Genomic DNA, 22213 nt, shown 5'->3' on the forward strand with positions numbered 1-22213 from the left:
AAAGACCTGGAACTCGCTGCCGATAAGGATGGTGGAAGCGGAGTTGATGAATGATTTCAAAAGGGAATTGGATGGGCATTTGTTGGAAATAAACTTGGAGGGCCACGGGGATAGAGCGGGGGAATGGAACTGACTGGATTGCTCTAGGGAGAGCTGGCATGGACTCGATGGGCCAAATGGCCTCCTTCTATGCCGTAATGACTCTAAAACAAATCAGTGAACTGTGAACTTTCGAACTGCACCTGAGGTATCCAAGGGTTTGTTTAGGAAGCAAGATTACATAAACTAGGCTTGTATTCCCTGAAATATATCAGGTTAAGGGGTGATTTGATTGAGGTTTTTTAGGATTTTGAAAGGAATTGAGAGGGTAGATAGAGAGAAATCTTTTCCATTGGTGGGTGAAAAATAGAGCCAGGCCATCCAAGAGAGAAGTTAGGAAACACTTCTTCATGGAACAGTTGGTAGAAGTGTGGATCTCTCTCCCACAAAAAACAATAGAAGTTAGCTCATTTAATCATTTTAAGTCTGAGTTCGATAGATTTTTACAAAAAATCTCAGTGAACAGCAGAACAGGCTTGAGGGGCTTAATGGCCTACTTCTGTTCCTGTGTATCACCAGAGTGTTCTGTAGCCCCTGAGACAACTGCTCTTTAAGATTTTACCTCAAGCATAAAAACATTTAATATTTATTGCCGTAATCTATTAAAACTGATATGTTTGCTGCGTGTTCCATTGAAAAGTCCTATGTAAATGTCTTGTAATGAACTTTCCCTATGTTAAGTGTGCTCACAGCTATTCTTTAAGCTTGCCATAACCTTTGCCTTTGCCAGCAGTAGGTGGTGCTCTAATAGGATATCCCATGTTAATCTGAGATGTAACGCTGGATTTGTCATGGAGAATTATTGGAAAAACTGCATTGAATTTCATTGCAGTTATGGACTTTGGCCATTTGGTGGTGCTGTATTATCCTTTCCCAACAAACCGTTCAAGATGCTTCCTCAAAATTTTTCATCAACCGATTTTTTCTCACCAGTTAGAATTTCGAATGGCCAAGATAGGAGTTTAAGTAATTTTTAAAAAATCGATAACATACATATTATAATAACATGATTTAACGTATTAGTTTGTTTTTATTGCCTCTATTAAAGTTTTTACTTAAAAGCCATTCAGCCTTTCCCAAATGCCTGGACATCACAGAATCACAGAATTGTTAGAGTCATAGAGTTATACAGCACAGAAACAGGCCCTTCAGCCCATTATGTCCATGCCGGCCATCAAGCACCTATCTATTCTAATCCCATTTTCCAGCACTTGGCCCGTAGCCTTGTATGTTATGGCGTTTCAAGTGTTCATCTAAATACTTCTTAAATATTGTGAGGGTTACTGCCTCTACCACCTCTTTCAGGCAGTGTGTTCCAGATTCCAACCACCCTCTGGGTAAAAAACATTTTCCTCAAATCCCCTCTAAACCTCCTGCCTCTTACCTTAAATTTGTGCCCCCTGGTTATTGACCCCTCCGCTAAGGGAAAAAGTTTCTTCCTATCTAACCTATCAATGCCCCTCATAATTTTGCATACCTCAATCAGGTCCCCCCCCAGCCTTCTGTGCTCTAAGGAAAACAACCCTAGCCTTTTCAGTCTCTCTTCATAGCTGAAATGCTCCAGCCCAGGCAACGTCCTGGTGAATCTCCTCTGCACCCTCTCCAGTGCAATCACATCCTTCCTATAGTGTGGTGCCAGCTGTGGCCTAACTAGCGTTTTATACAGCTCCATCATAACCTCCCTGCTCTTATATTCTATGCCTCAGCTAATAAAGGCAAGTATCCCATATGCCTTCCTAACCACCTTATCTACCTGTGCTGCTGCCTTCAGTGATCTATGGACAAGGACACCAAGGTCCCTCTGACCTTCTGTACTTCCTAGGGTCCTACCATCCATTGTATATTCCCTTGCCTTGTTTGTCCCCCCAAAATGCATCACCTCACACTTCTCAGGATTAAATTCCATTTGCCACTGCTCTGCCCATCTTACCAGCCCATCTATATCATCATGTAATCTAAGGCTTTCCTCCTTACTATTTGCTACACCACCAATTTTCATGTCATCTGCGAACTTACATATCATACCTCCTATATTCACGTCTAAATCATTAATGTACACTACAAACAGCAAGGGTCCCAGCACCGATCCCTGCGATACACCACTGGTCACAGGCTTCCACTTGCAAAAACAACCATCACCTGCCACTAAGCCAATTTTGAATCCAATTTGCCAAATTGCCCTGGATCCCATGGGCTCTTACCTTCTTAACCAATCTTCCATGCGGGACATTATCGAAAGCCTTACTGAAGTCCATGTAGACTACATCAACTGCTTTACCCTCATCTACACATCTGGACACCGCCTCGAAAAATTCGATCAAGTTAGTTAGACACGATCTCCCCCTGACAAAGCCATGCTGACTATCCCTGATTAATCTCTGCCTCTCCAAGTGGAGATTAATCCTGTCCCTCAGAATTTTTTCCAATAGTTTCCCTACCACTGATGTTCGACTCACCGGCCTGTAATTACCTGGTTTATCCCTGCTACCCTTCTTGAATAATGGTATCACATTCGCTGTCCTCCAGTCCTCTGGTACCTCTCCTGTGGCCAGAGAGGATTTGAAAATTTGTGTCAAAGCCCCTGCTATCTCCTCCCTTGCCTCACATAACAGCCTGGGATACATCTCATCTGGGCCTGAGGATTTATCCACTTTTAAGCCCGCTGAAACAGCTAATACTTCTTCCCTTTCAATTCCCTCTTGAATGCCTCGATTGAACCTGCCTCCACCACATTCTCAGGCAGTGCATTCCAGATCCTAACCACTTGCTGTGCGAAAAGGTTTTTCCTCATGTCCTTCTTTTGCCAATCACTTTAAATCTGTGCCAACTAGTTCTCGATCTTTCCACTAATGGGAACAGTTTCTCTCTATCTACTCTGTCCAGACCCCTCTTGATTTTGAACACCTCTATTAAATCTCCTCTCAACCAGAAACTGAACTGGAGTAGCCATATAAATACTGTGGCTACAAGAGTAGGTCAGAGGCTAGGAATCCTATGGTGAGTAACTCACCTCCTGACTCCTCAAAGCCTGTCCACCATCTACAAGGCACAAGTCAGCATTGTGATGGAATACTCTCCACTTGCCTGGATGGGTGCAGCTCCAGCAACTCAAGAAGCTCAACACCATCCAGGACAAAGCAGCCCGCTTGATTGGCACACCATCCACAAACATTCACTCCCTCCACCACCGACGCACAGTGTACCATCTACAAGATGCACTGCAGCAACGCACCAAGGCTCCTTCGCACCTTCCAAACCCGCAACTTCTACCAACTAGAAGGACAAGGGCAGCAAATGCATGGGAACACCACCACCTGCAAGTTCCCTTCCAAGTCACACACCATCCTGACTTGGAACTATATCGCTGTTCCTTCACTGTCACTGGGTCAAAATCCTGGAACTTCCTTCTTAACAGCACTGTGGGTGTACCTACCTCACATGGACTGCAGCGGTTCAAGAAGGCAGCTCACCACCACCTTCTCAAGGGGAATTAGGGATGGACAATAAATGCTGGCCTAGCCACCGATGCCCAAATCCCATGAATGAATAAAAAAAACCTTCACTTCAAGGAAAACAGTCCCAACTTCTCCAATCTATCCAAGTAACTGAAGTGTCTCATCTCTGGAACCATTCTCATGAATCTTTTCTGCATCTCTCCAATGCCTTCACATCTTTCCTAAAGGGTGGTGCCCAGAACTGGACACAATAATCCAGTTGAGGCTGAACCAGTGTTCTGTACAAGTTTAACATAACTTCCTTGCTTTTTGTACTCTATGCCCCTATTAATGAAGCCTAGGATACTGTACTCTCCATTAATGGCTCTCTCAACCTATCCTGCCACCTTCAATGACTTATGCACATATAAAGCCAAGTCCCTCTGCTCCGGCACCCCCTTTAGAATTGTACCCGTTATTTTATATTGTCTCTGCATGTTTTTCCTACCAAATTAAATCACTTCACATTTCTCTACAATAAATTTCATCTGCCACTTGTCCGCCCATTCCACCAACCTGTCTCTGTCCTTTTGAAGTTCTACACTATCCTCTTCACAGTTCACAATGCTTCCAAGTTTTGTATAATCCACTAATTTTGAAATTGTGTCCTGTACACCAAGCTCTAGGTCATTAATATATATTAGGAAGAGCAAGGGTCCCAATACCAATCTTTGGGGAACTCCACTACAAATGTTCCTCCAGTCCAAAAAACATCCATTAACCACGACTCTGTTTCCTGTCATTCAGCCAATTTTGTATCCATGTTGCTACTGTCCCTTTTATTCCACGAGCTATAACTTTGCTCACAAGTCTGTTTTGCGGCACTTTATTAAATGCTTTTTGAAAGTCTATGTACACCACATCGACAGCATTGCCCTGATCAACCTTCTGTGTTACCTCATCAGATAATTTCAGCAAGTTAGTTAAACACGATTTGCCCTTCACAAATCCATGCTGGTTTTCCCTAATTAACCCGCATTTGCCCAAGTGCCTATTAATTTTGTCCTGAATTAACGTTTCTAGAAGCTTCCCCACCACCAAAGTTAAACTAACTAGCCTGTAATTGCTGGGCTGATGTTCAGACCCTTTTTTGAACAAGGGTGTAACATTTGCAATTCTCCAGTCCTCTGGCACCACCCCTAAATCTAAGGAAGACTGAAAAATTATGGCCAGTGTCTCCGCAATTTCCACTTTCATTTCCCTCAGTATCCTTGGATGCATTTGATCCAGCCCTGGTGCCTTATCAGCTTTTAAGTACAGACAGCCTATCCAATACCACCTCCTTATCAATTTTAAATCCTTCAAGTGTTTGACTTACCTCCTCTTTCATCATGACCTGCCGAGCATCTTCCTTGGTAAAGACAGATGCAAAGTATTCATTTAATACCTCAACTATGCCCCCTGCCTCCATGTGTAAATCCCCTTTTTGCTGGTCTCATGGACTTGATATTTTTGTCCAGAGCTGTGATCCTGTTAACTGCATTAAAATTGTGCAGGTTGAACATGTCCAATGTAAAAGCAAAATACTGTGGATGCTGGAAATCTGAAATAAAAACAGAAAATGCAGGTCTGGCAGCATCTGTGGAGAGAGAAACAGAGTTAACGTTTCATGTCTGTGACCTTTCATCAGAACTTGAAAAAGTTAGAAATGTCATAGGTTTTAAGCAAGTGAAAGGGGTGGGAGAGGATGGGAAAAAAACAAAAGGGAAGGTTTGTGATAGGGTGGAAGACAGGAGAGATTAAATGACAAAAAGGTTGGTGGTGCAAAGGGACAAGTAATGAAACAAAAGATGTCGAGAAAAGGAAAAATTATCGGGGCAGAGATTGTGGTCTGAAATTGCTGAACTCGGTGCTGAGTCCTGAAGGCCATAAAGTATTTAATCGAAAGATGAGGTGCTGTTCCTCAAGCTTGTGCTGAGCTTCACTGGAATACTGCAGGAAGCCGAGGACGGAGAGGTCAGTGTGAGTGCAAGGTGGAGAATTAAAATGACAGGACCCTGGAAACTCAGGGTCACACTTGCAGACTGATGGGAGATGTTCCGCAAAGCCAGTCACCCAGTCTGCGTTTGGTCTCCCCAGTGTAGAGGAGACCACATTGTGAGCAGCGAATACAGTATACCAAATTGAAAGTACATGTAAATCACTGTTTCACCTTGAAGGGCTATTTGGGGCCTTGGATGGTAAACTCATATTATCTAGGCTGGAAATATTTTAATTAACAGGGTGTTCCCCTAATCTTAGTCTGGAAGGGGAATTTAAGACTCCCAATCCCTTGTCCTGCCCAAATACCTATCCCTTCCTGTCCCTTGCCTTTTCCCACTTCCTTCTACCACCCCTCCCAAGCACCCCAAACATGCATAACTTTGTCCCTCAGTTTTTCATTCTACATAGCATTCATGGGTACCTCCTCACCCTCTCCAGCTCACTTTTCTTTTACTCTTTCACGGGATGTGGGCGTCGCTGGGAAGGCCATCATTTATTGCCCATCCCTAATTGCCCTTGAGAAGGTGGTGGTGAGCTGCCTTCTTGACCCACTGCAGTCCATGTGAGGTAGTTACACCCACAGTGCTGTTAGGAAGGGAGTTCCAGGATTTTGACCCAGTGACAGTGAAGGAACGGTGATATAGTTCCAAGTCAGGATGGTGTGTGACTTGGAAGGGAACTTGCAGGTGGTGGTATTCCCATGCATTTGCTGCCCTTTGTCCTTCTAGTTGGTAGAGGTCACAGGTTTGGAACATACTGTCTGAGGAGCCTTGGTGCATTGCTGCAGTGCATCTTGTAGATGATACACACTGCTGCCACTGTGTGTCGGTGGTGAAGAGCGTGAATCTTTAAGGTGGTAGATGGGGTGTTGATCAAGCGGGCTGCTTTGTCCTGGATAGTGTTGAGCTTCTTGAGTGTTGTTGGAGTCATCCAGGCAAGTGGAGAGTATTGTACCGCCTCCTACCTCCCATACACCCAGCATTCCCACCCTTTTCCTCTGAACGCATCTCAGCAGTCACCATGAGCACCCAAACTTTCTCATGTTGTTGTACCATCTTTTGCTACTCACCCTGAATTCCTATTCCTCCTTCCCACTCGCCACTCCCTTCTAACCGAAGCACCCAACTTGCCCACTTTTCCACTCTAACATCATTTGTAGCTCCCATCATTAATGCCTTCCTGCTTCTTGCCATTCACTTCTTCAGCATTGCAACCAAGTGCCCATCTCCCCTCCCCCCAACCTTCCTGCTCTCCTACACTTTGGGCTGAATTTTACCAGCCCCTCGACGGCGTGGGTCGTGGAGGGGAGGCCCATAAAATGCGAGCGGGAGAGGCCCACCACAACCCATGACATCGAGAAGGCCCCACCGGATATTAGTGGCGGCGGCGAGGCCTCAGTGCGGCCCCCACCCCCCCAGCCGCTTGGCGGCGCGGTCTTAATTAAAATATTAAAATGAGGATAATTAAAATGCAGATGAACTTACCTGCCGACGACGGCCATCCCACGCCAATTTTACGGCCAAGCGGCTGCAACTCACACGCCTTCGGAACTCCATTGGAGGTCCAAGGCGAGACACTGGTGGAGAGGGGGAGGAATAAAATTATCAGGGTGGGAGGTGGGGGAGAGGGGGCAAAACTATTCCTATTGGGTGTGGGGATGGTGGGAAGGGGTTGAGAATCAAAGATATTGAAGTTCGGTGGGTTGGAAGTTCGTAATTTTACAAATTGTTTTTTCAGGGAGATGGGTTATTTTTATTAATTGATAACTCAGTGGGGGCGTTGGAAAGGGGATGGAATGTTTTCCTGACATTTTATTTGTAATTTCCAGCAGCCTGCACCTTTAAAAATTTGATAGTACCTGAAGGGCTTGAAACCCTTTAGAAATGATGCCTGGGCGGTGGCGCCGAACACCGTTGCTGGGGACGCGGCGGCCGCCCCCTCAACATCATCGGAGGCAGCCGTTCCGCCCCCCTCCATTTAAATGAGCCCCCACGCGTAATATCACGAGGGCTCTGCGGGGGCACTTCCATGTCGCCGACTTCACAGCGCGCCGCCGCGGAGCGCAGCATGCTGATAAAATTCAGCCCAGCACCACCATCCACTACCATCAAACCAAACAAGTTTTTGTATTATGTGTGACACTCAGGGCTAAATTTTTGCTTCAGAGGCAGGAAACAGGTCAGAAACCCGCCTCCGGTGGGAAAGTGATTAAAATTAAGATTTTCACGGGGATGAGCCCTTAATTGATATGGAAGTGTGTTTCCTGTCCAATTAGAGCCAGTGGGGACAGGAATGGAGACGGGTCAGATGAAGTGTGGGACTGATTTAGCCTCCCCATGGCAGCCATCACTGAGGCTGCTGGTTGTCCTGAAGAACAGAACTGTGTATCGTGCCAAAGCCTTCCAATCGAAGGGGAGGTGAGATGACTCAAGAGAGCAAAAGGACTAGCCCCTGGGGCAAGGCTGCCTCTCGCTTCAGTGATGCGGACCAGAATCTTAATGTTGGAGGCCATGAGGGAGTGGAGGGAAGTCTTTTTCCCGGAGAGTGGCCAGAGGAGGCCACCAGCTGAGACCAGGCAGGCCTGGCTCCAGATTGCTGCCACCGTGAGCAGCAGAGTGAGACAAAGAGGACTTGGATCCAGTGCCGAAAAAGGTTCAACAACCGCATCCGTTCTGGTAAGGCGAGTGTGACCCCGAGCACTCCAGGCAAGTTTCAGGGCTTCCACCCTCCAACAGACACACCACCTGTGGAGCGTCAGGGCACATGCTGCTCTTGAACATGGGAGGGGTGTGTGGCCAGGACAATTACTGACCCCTCAGAATGGCTCACAGCCAAAGATCTGCTGAGGACCTGTCATCACTGATACATGCAGCTCCTAATGGATAGGGGAAGATGACGGCACAGTGGGCGGCACAGTGGTGCAGTGGTTAGCACCACAGCCTCACAGCTCCAGCGACCCGTGTTCTGCTCTGGGTACTGCCTGTGTGGAGTTTGCAAGTTCTCCCTGTGTCTGCGTGGGTTTTCTCCGGGTGCTCCAGTTTCCTCCCACAGCCAAAAGACTTGCAGGTTGATAGGTAAATTGGCCATTATAAATTGCCCCTAGTATAGGTAGGTGGTAGGGGAATATCGGGACAGGTGAGGATGTGGTAGGAATATGGGATTAGTGTAGGATTAGTATAAATGGGTGGTTAATGGTCGGCACAAACTCGGTGGGCCGAAGGGCCTGTTTCAGTGCTGTATCTCTAAAAAAAAAAATGACATTGGACACAGAGGACAGCAGTGCTTTATCACGCTGTCTTTTGTCCTTGCAGGAGAAACATGCACACAATGTCTGGGAGAGGGCCCAGATAGAAGGAGGTGGTGAGCCCTTCCTCTATCGAATAACCCCCATGGAGCAGACGGCAATGGAGATAGCCAGGATAGTGGGAGAGGATGCAGTCGGGCCTGGCGAAACCAGAGCTCCTGGTGCACCTGGTGATTGCAGAGGGCAAAGTAGTCATTAAGGCGGTGCAGTGCAGTTCACCCCGTCTGATAGTGTGTCACGCACTGAGTAATTTTGGGTAGCTTTAGCACTGCAGAGTTTCTACTCTCGTAGGCCAGCTCTCATCAGCTCTTAGTGTGTCTCCCACAGGTGCAGACGTACAACCCAGGGCACCCTATGTCAGTACACAAAAAGCAGGACAAGTCCAACCTCGCCATTTACTGCCCCATTAGCCTCCTCTCAATCATCAGTAAAGTGATGGAAGGTGTCATCAACAGTGCCATCAAGCGGCACTTGCTTAGCAATAACCTGCTCAGTGACACTCAGTTTGTGTTCTGTCAGGGCCACTCAGCTCCTGACCTCATTACAGCCTTGGTTCAAAAATGGACAACAGAGCTGAATTCAAGAGATGAGGTGAGAGTGACTGCCCTTGACATCAAGGCAGCATTTGACCGAGTATGGCATCAAGGAGCCCTAGCAAAACTGAAGTCAATGGGAATCAGGGGGAAAACTCTCTGCTGGTTGGAGTCATACCTAGCGCAAAGGAAGATGGATGTGGTTGTTGGAGGTCAATCATCTGAGCTCCAGGACATCACTGCAGGAGTTCCTCAGGGTAGTGTCCTAGGCCCCACCATCTTCAGCTGCTTCATCAATGACCTTCCTTCAATCATAAGGTCAGAAGTGGGGATGTTCGTTGATGTGTTCAGCACCATTTGTGACTCCTCAGATACTGAAGCAGTCCGTGTAGAAATGCAGCAAGACCTGGACAATATCCAGGCTTCGGCTGATAAGTGGCAAGTAACATTCATGCCACACAAGTGCCAGGCAATGACCATCTCCAACAAGAGAGAATCTAACCATCTCCCCTTGACATTCAATGGCATTACCATTGCTGAATCCCCCACTATCATCATCCTAGGGGCTACCATTGACCAGAAACTGAACTGGAGTAGCCATACAAATACCGTGGCTACAAGAGCAGGTCAGAGGCGAGGAATCCTGCAGTGAGTAACTCACCTCCTGACTCCTCAAAGCCTGTCCACCATCTACAAGGCACAAGTCAGGAGTGTGATGGAATACTGTCCACTTGCCTGGATGGGTGCAGCTCCAACAACACTCAAGAAGCTCGACACCATCCAGGACAAAGCAGCCCGCTTGAACTCCGTTCCTTCACTGTCGCTGGGTTAAAATCCTGGAACTCCCTTCCTAACAACACTGTGGGTGTACCTACCCCACATGGACTGCAGTGGTTCAAGAAGGCAGCTCACCAACACCTTCTCAAGGGCAATTAGGGATGGGCAATAAATGCTGGCCTGGCCAGCGATGCCCACATCCCATGAATGAATAAAAAACAACCCTGTCCCTACGTGGGCCCAGAACAGCACGAAGAAGAAGCACAGACTCCACTAGTGCAGATACTTACACCTCGTTGGGTCCTCACACACGTTTAGATAGGTTGACACTGGGTGATGATCACAGCACCAGTAGGCAGCAGGAGGGCCAATGGTAGAGGGAGCGATGAGCAGCCCCTCTCGGAGGGGGGAGGACAGACATTGCCCTGCTCAGCTGGGCACAGGTGCAGGGCCTCAGGAATCACTGGAAAGGAGGCTCTACCTGGAACAGCAGCAGCATGTGCTCCCACATGTCAGAGTTCCCTGAGGCTGTGCAGGGTCATGGGCAGAGGATGGAGGAGTCCATCCAGCTCATGTGTGCCGCAATGGCTCGGGGCTATGAGCACCTGACCTCCTCCATAGAGAGAGTGGCCAACCTCTTGGAGAGCCATATGCAGCATCACTCTGGATGCCGGAACTGCGCACTGAAGTCCACGGGACCATGAGACGCTGGTTAGCATGGACTGGTCAATGGTGCTTGTGGCGCAGAGATCTTTGGATAGGATGCCAGCTGCGCCCCAGCTAGTGTCCTCCACCAGGCATCCAGCACGCCCAGCAAGGGCTGAGGATGTCATGGAGGAGGATGAGGGTGCCACCCCCCACAGGTCACCCTCATCATCCTCTACCTCCTTGGCCCCCTTTGCCCCTCTGACTGAGGGACCATCTGTGCATCAGGGCCAAGTGATGGAGGCTGCCCCTGCAATGATGCGGGTATAGCAGCCTCCGGCACCTCCATGACAAGGACGACTGCCACGTGCATCTCAGTTGCAAGCTGAAATGAGTGAGCAGGCTGCCTCCACTTCCTCTGAGGCCACAAGGGGAGCATAGCGTAGGAGTGGCTGAGCAAAGAGGAACACTAAGTGGCTCACTGGGTATTTTCCTGTCTGTGAACTGATTTCCTTCCTCTCTGTGCACTTTATAAATAATGACATGTTAAGGCACATATCTGGGACTCCTTTTTTTGCTGTGCTGACAGGAAAACTGGTATGAGGTGGTGAAAGAGATCATGGGATACTCCATGGTGAGGGCAAAGCCTCTCGGCACATGTGCTTCCTTCATTGGCGGTAAGTGATTAGATGTTCCAGGCTGTATCTTCCATGTACGTGTTGGCGCAGGTATCTCAGACTCCCTTCCATGCCATGCCTGGGCCAGAGGGGCTCAACTGAAACGTTCCTGAATCAGGAACTCCCTGATATTAATGGCATCCACACAAGCCCTTTGCGGCCTGAGCCATGCCCAGCCACCTCATTGTACAGCTAGGGTGCCTCTCTGTTCATCATCATCTCCCTCCACCTCCACTTCCTCCTCTCTCACTCCTTCTCCTCCCCAAGGCCTCACCATCCTCATGCCCACATCTCTCTGGAGGGCCACAAAGAACAAAGAACAAAGATAATTACAGCACAGGAACAGGCCCTTCGGCCCTCCAAGCCTGCGCCGATCCAGATCCTCTCTCTAAACATGTCGCCTATTTTCTAAGGTTCTGTATCTCTTTTCTTCCTGCCCATTCATGTATCTGTCTAGATACATCTTAAAAGACTCCATCGTGCCCGCATCTACCACCTCCGCTGGCAATGCGTTCCAGGTGCCCACCACCCTCTGCGTAATGTTATGGAGAGCACAGCTGTCACGGAACTTTTTTTCTCCTGTGTTTAAAACAGTGTGCCTTTAAGACTGAGCACAGTGTTCCAGCAGCTGCACCAGTTTCCTGGGCCACAGCAAGAGAAAGAGAAGGTCACATGGTGTACTGTGACTTCACTGTGGATAAAGACGAGCTTCAACCATTCTGAACTGGAGTCCAGCGAAGCCTGCTTCACTGAAAGGAAGGATCCCACTCTATTAGCAGGAAAATCTACATTTATCTTTGCCTAAGGAAAGAAAAAAAAACTCTGGAAAAAAGGAACATTTGTCTTCAAGAGTGACTCTGTCATTTTTTTGTGTTTGCTGGAATTCTCAGTAAAATTTCTACTGAAAAACTACCAACTTTAGAATCCAAGTCAGCCTGTGGCCTTGTTAAAAAGCCTTGTTAAAAGAACTGTGTGAAGCCTGCTGCAAACAAAGTGCTTTGATTGCCTATCTGTTGAAAGACTGTTTCGTCGAATTCGCCTGAAAACTCGAGTGGGATCTGATTGTTCTAATCTGGGACACCCCCCCAACCAGGAACGTAACTCACCAGGATTTAGAACCCAGCTACTAATTTTATTCCTAAGAAACACTATTTTTAAAAACCGATTAACCATTGTTAGTTTTTGAATGTATGTGCGTGCATGGGGAGGCTTGGGTTAAATAAGAAGTTATAAGGTCTTTAGACATAAATTTATCTTAACAGTGTTAAGATTTAGTTTTTTAATCAATAGTTAATTTGTTGTTGTTTAAAGATACTTGGTTTGGTGTATTTTATTCTGGGGGTTAATGAAGTGTTTAATTTGGCTGATTTCCAGTTAGGTGGGAAAACTTTAATAATATGCTGCGACCTGTGGAGTATTGGGACTGAATTGACAGTGCATTACTCCCGCCTCGGTCGTAACACTGCAGACCACCACAATGACCGAGACCCTTGCAGGAGCGTATTGGCGGGTGCCACCCGCCCGGTCTGGGCACTGGAATTGCATCTTAAGAAGGCTGATGGCCTGCTCAGTGGTTGCCCTAGTCAGCAGGTGGCATTGGTGGTATTGCCTCTGTCCCCTAGGATCCATCTATGCATTTCAAGTGTTGGATTGAAGATCTGAGGCAGCCTGGATTGAAGATCTGAGGCAGCCTGGATTGGTGGAGGATGGATGAGTCTTGGCAGCTGCCAGGAAAGCAAGTGCAAATTTAGAGGATGCTCTTATTGTGGTTGCAGACCAGTTGGACATTGAGGGAGTGGAAGACCTTCCTATTGAAGAATTTCACTGGGCGGACAGTCAATGCCTTGATGGCCACATGGGTGAAATTGATGATGCCCTGCACCTGGGGGAATCCAGCGATGGAGGTGAAACCCAGTGCCCTCTGTGCCTGTGAGACCGTGTCTGTTGTTAAGTGAATGTACTGTCCAGCCCTAACAAAGGGGGCATCAGTGACCAGCGAGATGCAGTGGTGTGCAGCTGCTTACGAAATGCCACTTAGGTCCACAGCTGAACCTTGGAAGGAGCCAGAAGCAAAGAAGTTCTAGGCCACAGTGACTTTGACAGCTACTGGCAGGACATGACAACCAGTGCCTCAAGGTACGAGGTCTTCGGTGACGAGGTCACAGATGTCTATGAACATCTGCCTGGACAGTCGCAGTCTCCTGCGGCACTGGGTCTTGGCTGTCTCCAGGTAGCTCCGTCTTCAGAGATAGATCCTGAGTTAAGGGTATAGCCTCCGTGTCCTTCCTGCCCCTCTTTCCTCTTCTGTGCCTGCCTGGCGGCTGGGGTTCCATCCTTCCTGCGGAGGGTGCAGCCCCTCATCGCCACTGGGCCCAAAATCTGACAATTGTGTCCCCATTACCAGCTGGAGCCTTCCTTCTGGGCAGGTGGCTGCCCAATTGTGATTGACAGCCTTGCCTCCTGTTCCTCTGCCCCCTGATCCCGGGGGTGGGGGATGCCAACCCTGTTCAGTGCCTGGGTACCAAGTGTCCCCTCTCCTTGCCACCTGTGCAGCACCAAGTGCACCCCTTTACCAAGTGCTGAGTCCCCCTTTGCACTGCTGACCCTCTTATGGGACCTGGGTGATGCCCTGGGGTAGCCACAACTGACTTCCCACTCTTTAGTTTTTAGTTTTAGTTTTAGAGATACAGCACTGAAACAGGCCCTTCGGCCCACCGAGTCTGTTCCCTTCATCAACCATCCATTTATACTAATCCTACACTAATTCCATATTCCTACCACATCCCCACCTGTCCCTATATTTCCCTCTCTATACTAGGGGCAATTGCTAATGGCCAATTTACCTACCAACCTGCAAGTCTTTGGCATGTGGGAGGAAACCGGAGCACCCGGAGGAAACCCACGCAGACACAGGGAGAACTTGCAAACTCCACACAGGCAGTACCCAGAATTGAACCCGGGTCGCTGGAGCTGTGAGGCTGCAGTGCTAACCACTGCGCCACTGTACCTGCCTCCCTTCAGCTGATCTGTTTCTGAAGGCATGTGTAACCCGTGCACCCCTTTAAAAATCCCACCTTCAACTTTAACAAGATCTTAACGAGTTGGGAGGAGAGTGGGATTCCTGTCCCGCCCTGATGAGCATTGCCGGCGCCGGGAATGGCATCTTGAAACTGAAATGCCACATGGTGCCAGTAATTTTGGGGCCCGCCCACCTCTGTTCCTGATTTCGGGGTGCCCAAAAATTCAGCCCTCAGACTATGACATACATATTTGGTGTGTCACACATTGGCCTGGATTTTATGTACACAATGGCAGCCTGCATGCATGGGCTTTACTCCACGGATACGGCGCACTCATTTATATGCCTGTGGTGGACTGCTCCCCCCTGATGATGTGGGGGGGCGGGGGGCGGTCCGTCCCCAGCAATGGCGTCCGGTGTTACTGCGCAGGTGCCGACGCCATTTTTAAAGGGCTTCAAGCCCTTTACATTTAATTTACATTTTTAAAGTTATCGGCATGATAAATTGAAAAAATTAATAAAAGTTTCAAGCCCCTTTCCCCTCCCCCCAATGACTAAATAATTCATTCCTTGCCCTCCCCCTCCCCCCCAAAATACTTACCTTGTGCACCTGACCTCCCCCCTCCACCAAAGTTCACAAACTTTAATCTTTAACCCTTCCCACAACCCCCTAGACCAATGATATTAGTTTGACCCCACTCTCCCCCTCCCCGCACTGAGGAAATTACCCGCTTCACCCTCTGCACCGGAACCAAAACAAAACTAAAATTTTATAGGCATATAAAAACAGATTGCAAGAGCTTTTACAAGTATGTAAAAAGGAGAGTAGCTGAAGTAACCATTGGTCCCTTAGAGGCAGAGATGGGAGAAATTATCAAGGGAAATGACAGAGAGATTGAGCAAATATTTTGTTTCTGCCTTTACAGTAGAAGACACAGATTACATATCAGAAATAAAGGGTAACCAAGGGGCTAATAACAGTGAGGAAATTAAGGTAATTAATATCAGCTGAGAAAAGTATTGGAGAAACTTAAGGGACTAAAAGCTGTCAAATCCCCAGAACCTGATGGCCTACATCCTAGGGTTCTAAAAGAGGTAACTACAGAGATAGTGGATGTGCTGGTTATAATTTTCCAAAATTCTCCAGATTCTGGAATGGTCCCAGCGGATTGGAAGTTAGCAAATGTAACTCGGCTGTTCGAGAAAGGAAGGAGAGAGAAAACAGGGAACGACAGGTCAATTAGCCTGACATCAGTTGTAAGGAAAATGCTGGAATCTATTGTTAAGGAAGTCATAATAATGCACTTAGAAAATCATAGTATAATCAGACAAAGTCAACATGGTTCCATGAAAGGGAAATTGTGTTTGACAAATTTATTGGAGTTTTTTGAGGATGTAACTAGTAGGGTAGATAAAGATATAGTATACCTGGATTTCCAAAAGGCATTTAGTAAGGTGCCACACAAAAGGTTAATGGGCTCAAGATATGAGCTCATGGAGTTGGGGTGATATCTTAGCATGCATAAAGGATGGTTAACGGACAGGAAGCAAAGAGTAGCGATAGACAGGGCAGTTTCAAGTTGGCAGGCTGTGACTAGTGGAGTGCCGCAAGGATTGATGCTGGGGCCTCAGCTATTTACAATCTATATTAATGACTGAGACAAAGAGACTGAGAGTAATGTATCTAAGTTTGCTCACGATACAAATCTAGGTGGGAATGTAAGCTATGGGGAGCACACAAAGAGGCTGCAAAGAGATATAGACAGGTTAAGTGAGTGGGCAACAAGGTGGCAGATGGAGTATAATGTGGGGAAGTGTGAGGTTATTCATTTTGGTAATAAGAATAGAAAAGAAGAGAATTTTTTAAAAGGTATGAAACTTTTAAACGTTGATGTTTAGAGGGACTTGGGTGTACTTGTACAAGGAACACAAAGTTAGCATGCAGGTACAACAAGCAATTAGGAAGTCAAATGGCATGTTGGTCTTTATTGCAAGGGGATTGGAGTACAGGAATAAGGAAGTCTTGCTACAATTGTACAAGGCTTTGGTGAGACCACACCTGGAATACTGTGTGCAGTTTTGGTCTCCATATTTAAGGAAAGATATACTTGCATTGGGGGCAGTACAGTGAATATTCACTACATTGGTTCCTATGATGAGAAGCTGAGTAAATTGGGCCTATATTCTCTGGAGTTTAGAAGAATGAGAAGTGATCTCGTCAAAACATACATGATTCTGAAGGATCTTGACAGGGTAGACACTGAGAGGTTGTTTCCCCTGGCTGGCGAATTTAGAACAAGGGGCACAGTCTCAGGATAAGGGGGCGATCATTTGGGACTGAGATGAGGAGAAATTACTTCACTCTGAGGATTGGAATCTTTGGAATTGTCCACCCCAGAGTGTTGTGGATGCTCCATCATTGAGTATATTCAAGGCTAAGATCGATAGATTTTTGGGGCTGGATTTTCAAATCGGGGTTGGGAACCTGATGCCCGGATGAATTCTGGGTCCCGACCCAGCGTTTCAGCTGCATCACTCTCGTGATGCCATTTTTAAATGTAAATGCCTTAATTGGGCAGGAGGTGAACTTGGCGGTGGGCGGGGCCTTTGCCCTGACGTAAAATTCCGACCAATGCCTCAGCTGCATGGCTCTCACAACGCCATTTTTAAATGTAAATGCCCTGATTGGGCCAGAGGCGAGCTTGGCACCCAATTAGTGGTGCCGAGTGCCTACAGGAGGCAGGAGCTGCCTGCCTGGTGCCAGCAGCAAAGGCAGACAGCAGCCATGTTGGGGGTTGAGAGCAGGCAGCTGCTAATCGGGCCAGCAGCTTCCCCGGAGATGGCAGGGGTCCAGAAGGAGAAATGAAGGTCCAGGGCTCACACTGGCACAAGGAGGCACATTAGAAAACAATCTCAAGACTAAGAGTAATATTTGGCCCCATGGCAAACCCAACAGCTGTGTACTAACGTGCACCAGACTGTTCAGGTTCACTGAAATAAAGATTAAAAATTTCATTCTGCACCAGGCAGGCCCCTTAACAAGCTCCATAAGGAGCTTAAGGGACTGTTAATTGGTGGCAAGCAGGTTTCCCATTCCCTGCCACCTCACTGGCCCTTTCAAAATTACAAACTATCCCGGTGGTGTCACCATTCTGAGACGATCTCCGGGAACGTGATTTTGAAATCGTGCCCGTACTGGGCCCTGACAATGTGGCTTTTTGAAAATCAGGCCCCAGATCTCTCAGGCAGTCAGGGGATATGGGGAGCGGATGGGGAAGTGGAGTTGAGGTAGAAGATCAGCCATGAATATTGAATGGTGGAGCAGGCTCGAGGGACCGAATGGTACCAGGCACTTTCCCATTGTCAAGTGTCAATTGAACAGATGATCCTTTGCCTTGAACTGGTCCACAGTGTTCTAGCTCAGCATCAATATGCATACTAAAAGATGCCCTTACTTCTCCTCAGAGACAAAAGTAGTTTCCAAAACAAGTTGTGAAGGCTGGAGTGGGAATTTAAAGGAGCTGTGCTATGTCATTGACACAGGAACACAACTTAGATATGCCTGATAACTATTTTCTATAAAACCCAAGATTTCAAATATTCGGATGGTTACATGATGAGGTTTGTCTTGGCTATGTAGTTATTCCGTGAGCAGTTGAAGAGTGAGGGCCAGAGTGGATAATGTGGATCACTGAGTCATTTTTTGTGCAGCCTTAAAATTGTATCTGTACTTAGTTGAAAGTGATTTGCATGCATGGTGGTTATGTAGAGGACCACTGAATGCACATTCATGAACCTTTTGGCACTTTGTATTAGTTGCAAAAAGTTTGCCTGTAGAAAGGATAGTTGTATATTGTTGTTGTAGCCACAGTCCCAAAGGACCATAGGCATCTCTCTCATTAGAGAGAGACAGTTGGTGATGTATAGCTTCAGGGTCACCACCACACAAGCATGGGGCAAGGCAAGGAGGCAGGCCTCCGTGAACTACCACAGCCGGTACAGAGATTGAACCCACACTGTTGGTGTCTTTTTACATCACACACTAGCCATCTAGCCAACTGAGCTAACTGACTCCCGCAACTAGTTGTATGTAAGCTACCCAATATTCCCTCACATTGATGATCAGATGGTATCGTATAGAGTGCCGTCTGCTGTCAGGAGCTGAGTGTTACAAAGTTGGGCACAGGAAAATATGTTGAAACAAAATCTGCTATTTCATCAACTTATTGATCGGTTTGGCAGCCTGGTTGGATAAGAGGCATCAATGGCAATTTTCTTGCACTCTCTTAGTCCTTATGCAACGTAACATAGACATAGAAATCTTGATTAAAAACCACATACTTGAAAGACCTCTGCAATGTTTAACACAACTCAGCTCATGTTGAAACCTCAAATGTTCTTGGTTATGTTTTAAAAGATCTGGTGGCACTGAGAGTTCAAATCCAATTTTCTTCAAGACAACCCATGGGTGTTTCAGCAGTGTGTCTCTGGTGCTGGACCAATATGTTCTAAATGGAAATCACATTCAGCATTCCTGAACTTTATTTCCTCTCCTTTTCTCTAAGGTACAAACTTTCCAGACAATGGCTGCTGTTACGCAACCCAGTGTGACACCAACCACAGCCACTGCACCAACTGAACCCATTACACCAAGCAACACTCCCTCCACTGCCAGTGTTGGGCAACTAGTCAGCAGTACGTATTGGACAAAAACCATGAAAAATATTATCTGGTAGTAAATGTACACAGTTGCTTAATTGATGAATTACTGTGTTTCACTCGTTGTTACTGAATCTCTGTATTAACCATCCATATACCTATAAACAGTACAATTGATAAGTCTTGTGTATGCATGCAGGTGTTACATAGTATTACAAAGTATTTATAGCACTGAAATAGGCCACTCAACCCACAGATCCGTGCTAGTGTTTATGCTCCACAGGAGCCTCCTCTTCAATCCCTCTTCATCTCACCCCATTGACATATCCCTTGTCCTTTTTCCCTCATGTGTTTATGCAGCTTCCCCTTCAATGCATCTATGCTATTTACCTCAACTACGCCTTGTAGTAGTGAGTTGCACATTCTGTCCGCTCTCTGGGTAAAGGAGTTTCTCCTGAATTCCTTATGGGATTTATTAGTGACAAAATTATGTTTAAGGTCCCGAGTTCTGGTCTCACCCACAAGTGGAAGCATTTTCTCTATGCTTATCCTACCAAATCCTTTCATAATTTTAAAGACCTCTATCAGGTCACCCGCAGTCTTCCCTTTTCTAGAGAAAAGAGCCCCAGCTTGTTCAGTCTTTTCCGATAGATATAACCTCTCAGTTTTGATATCATGCTAGGAAATCATTTCTGCACCTTCGTCGGTGTCTTTATGTCCTTTTTTATAAATTGGAGACCAGAACTGTTCACAGTACCCCAAGTATGGTCTAAGCCAGATTCTATACAAGTTTAACATAACTTCTACACTTTTCAATTCTATAGCTCTAAAAATAAACCCCAGTGCTTTGTTTGCTGTTTTTGTGGCCTTATTAATTTGTGTTGCTACTTTTAGTGATCTGTGTATCTGTTTCCCCTCCCCCCTCCCCGATGCCTCTGTTCCTCTACCCCATTTAGACACTTATTTTCCAAGGAGTATGTGACTTCCTTATTCTTCCTACCAAAATGTGCTACCTCGCACTTACCTATATTGAAATTCATTTGACAATTGCACGCCCATTCTGCAAATTTATTAATGTCTTCCTGTATTTTGTCGTAGTCCTCCAATTTGGTGGCATCTGCAAATTTTGAAATTGTACTTCCGATTCCTGAGTCCAAATCATTTATGTAAATGGTGAACAACAGTGGTTCCAGCACTGATCCCTGTAGAACACCACTTCCCATTTTTTGCCAATCTGAGTAGCTGCCTTTAACCCCTACTCTCTGTTTTCTGTTTTGAAGTCAGCTTGCTATCCATTCGGCTACTTGTCCTGACTCCACATTCTGACCTTAGTCATGAGTCTACTACCCGGTGCCTTATTAAAGGCTTTTTAAAAATAGAACACTATTGTATTACCCTTATCTACTCTTTCTGTTACTTCTTCACGGAATTCAATAAGGTTGGTCAAGCATGAATTTCCTTTTTACAGTTCGTGCTGACTACTCTTCATTATATTTACAGCTTCTAGATATCTTTCTATTCCATCTTTGAGTAAGGATTCCATTATCTTCCCTACCACTGACGTTAAGCTAGCTAGTCTGTAGATTGCCGGGTTTGTTTGCAGGTCAGAAACCCGCCTCCAGTGGGAAACTGATTAAAGTTAAGATTTTCATGTGGGGAAGCCCTTAATTGGTATGGAGATGGGTCAGATGAAGTGTGGGACTCATTTAGACTCCCCATGGTAGCCATCACTGAGGCTGCTGGTTGTCCTAAGGGAGAAATTTGCTGATTGTGCCAAAGTCTACTACTGCACCAGAGGAAAGCAAGATGTCAGAGAGGAGCCAGAGGGCTGGCTCAAGGGGCAAGGCAGCCCCTTTGCTTTATCAATGCCGACCTGGATCTAATGCTGGAGGCTGTGAGGGAGAGGAAGAAGGTCCACTTCGCAGAGGGTGGCAGGAGGAGGCCACCTCATGCAGCAGGGGCCCCTCTCTGTTCAGCGTCACCTCCCTCCACCTCCTTTTCCTCCTCTCTCACCTCCTGCCCCTGCTCTTCCCAAGACGAGCTGTCTCCTTCCAGGGCCTCACCGTCCTCAAAGTCCACACCTCTCTGGAGGCCATGTTATGGAGAGCGCAGCAGACCACCACAATGACCGAGACCCTTGCAGGAGGGTATTGGAGAGCACCACCTGACTGGTCCAGGCACTGGAATCGCATCTTCAGAAACCTGATGGCCTGTTCGATTGTTGTCTTGCTGAGCAGGTGGCATTGGTTGTTTCACCTTTGTGTCTCTGTGGTTCCTGTAGAGGGGTCAGTAGTCATCTCTTCAAGGGATATCCCTTGTCCCCTAGGATCCATCCATGCACTTTGGGGTTTGGAGTGAAGATCTGAGGCAGGATGGATGAGTCTTGGCAGCAGCCAGGAAAGCGAGCACGCACGTGGAGTTGCAGACCAGTTGGACGTTGAGGGAGTGGAAGCTGTTGATGAATCTCACTGGGTGCCTTGATGGCCACATGGGTGAAATTGATGATGCCCTGCACCTGGGGGAATCCAGCAATGGTGGCGAAACCCAATGCTCTCTGTCCCTATGAGGCCTCATCTGTCTGAAATTGAATGAACTGTTCAGCTCTGGCAAAGAAGACATCAGTGACCTGTGAGATGCAGTGGTGTGCAGCCAATTGCGAGATGCCACTAAGGTCCGCAGCTGATCCTTGGAAGGTGCCAGAAGTGAAGTTCTAGGCCACAATGACTTTGATGGCTACTGGCAGGGCATGGCGACCAGCGTTGCATGGTGTGAGGTCTTCTGTGATGAGGGCACAGATCTCTATGACCATCTGCCTGGAGGGTCACAGCCTCCCGTGGCACTGGTTCACGGTCATCTCCAAGTAGCTCTGTCTTCAGCACTATATCCTGTGTTGAGGGTTTTGCCTCCATTGCCTTCCTGCCCCTCTTTCCTCTCTTGTGTTCACCTGTAGCCTGGGGTTCTTCCCTTCTTGCAGTGGGTATTGCCCCTCATTGTCACTGGGCCCAGAATCTGACAGTTGTGCC

At 47.1% G+C, this 22213-nt stretch overlaps 1 protein-coding gene across 7 annotated transcripts in view; it reads left to right on the top strand.

Moving 5' to 3' along the window:
* Positions 1–22213, top strand: part of pou6f1 (POU class 6 homeobox 1) — a 298595-nt gene that overhangs the window by 197912 nt on the left and 78470 nt on the right. For all 7 annotated transcript variants that reach the window (XR_010971226.1, XM_068024505.1, XM_068024506.1 and 4 more), the window contains one exon: positions 19097–19226. Coding sequence is in view for 6 of the 7 variants with exons in the window: in XM_068024505.1 (XP_067880606.1) it covers positions 19097–19226 (130 nt within the window). In the remaining variant the exon portion in view is untranslated. The remainder of the gene's footprint in view (positions 1–19096; positions 19227–22213) is intronic.

Source organism: Heterodontus francisci, chromosome X, assembly GCF_036365525.1.
Source record: "Heterodontus francisci isolate sHetFra1 chromosome X, sHetFra1.hap1, whole genome shotgun sequence".
NCBI classification, from domain to species: domain Eukaryota; kingdom Metazoa; phylum Chordata; class Chondrichthyes; order Heterodontiformes; family Heterodontidae; genus Heterodontus; species Heterodontus francisci.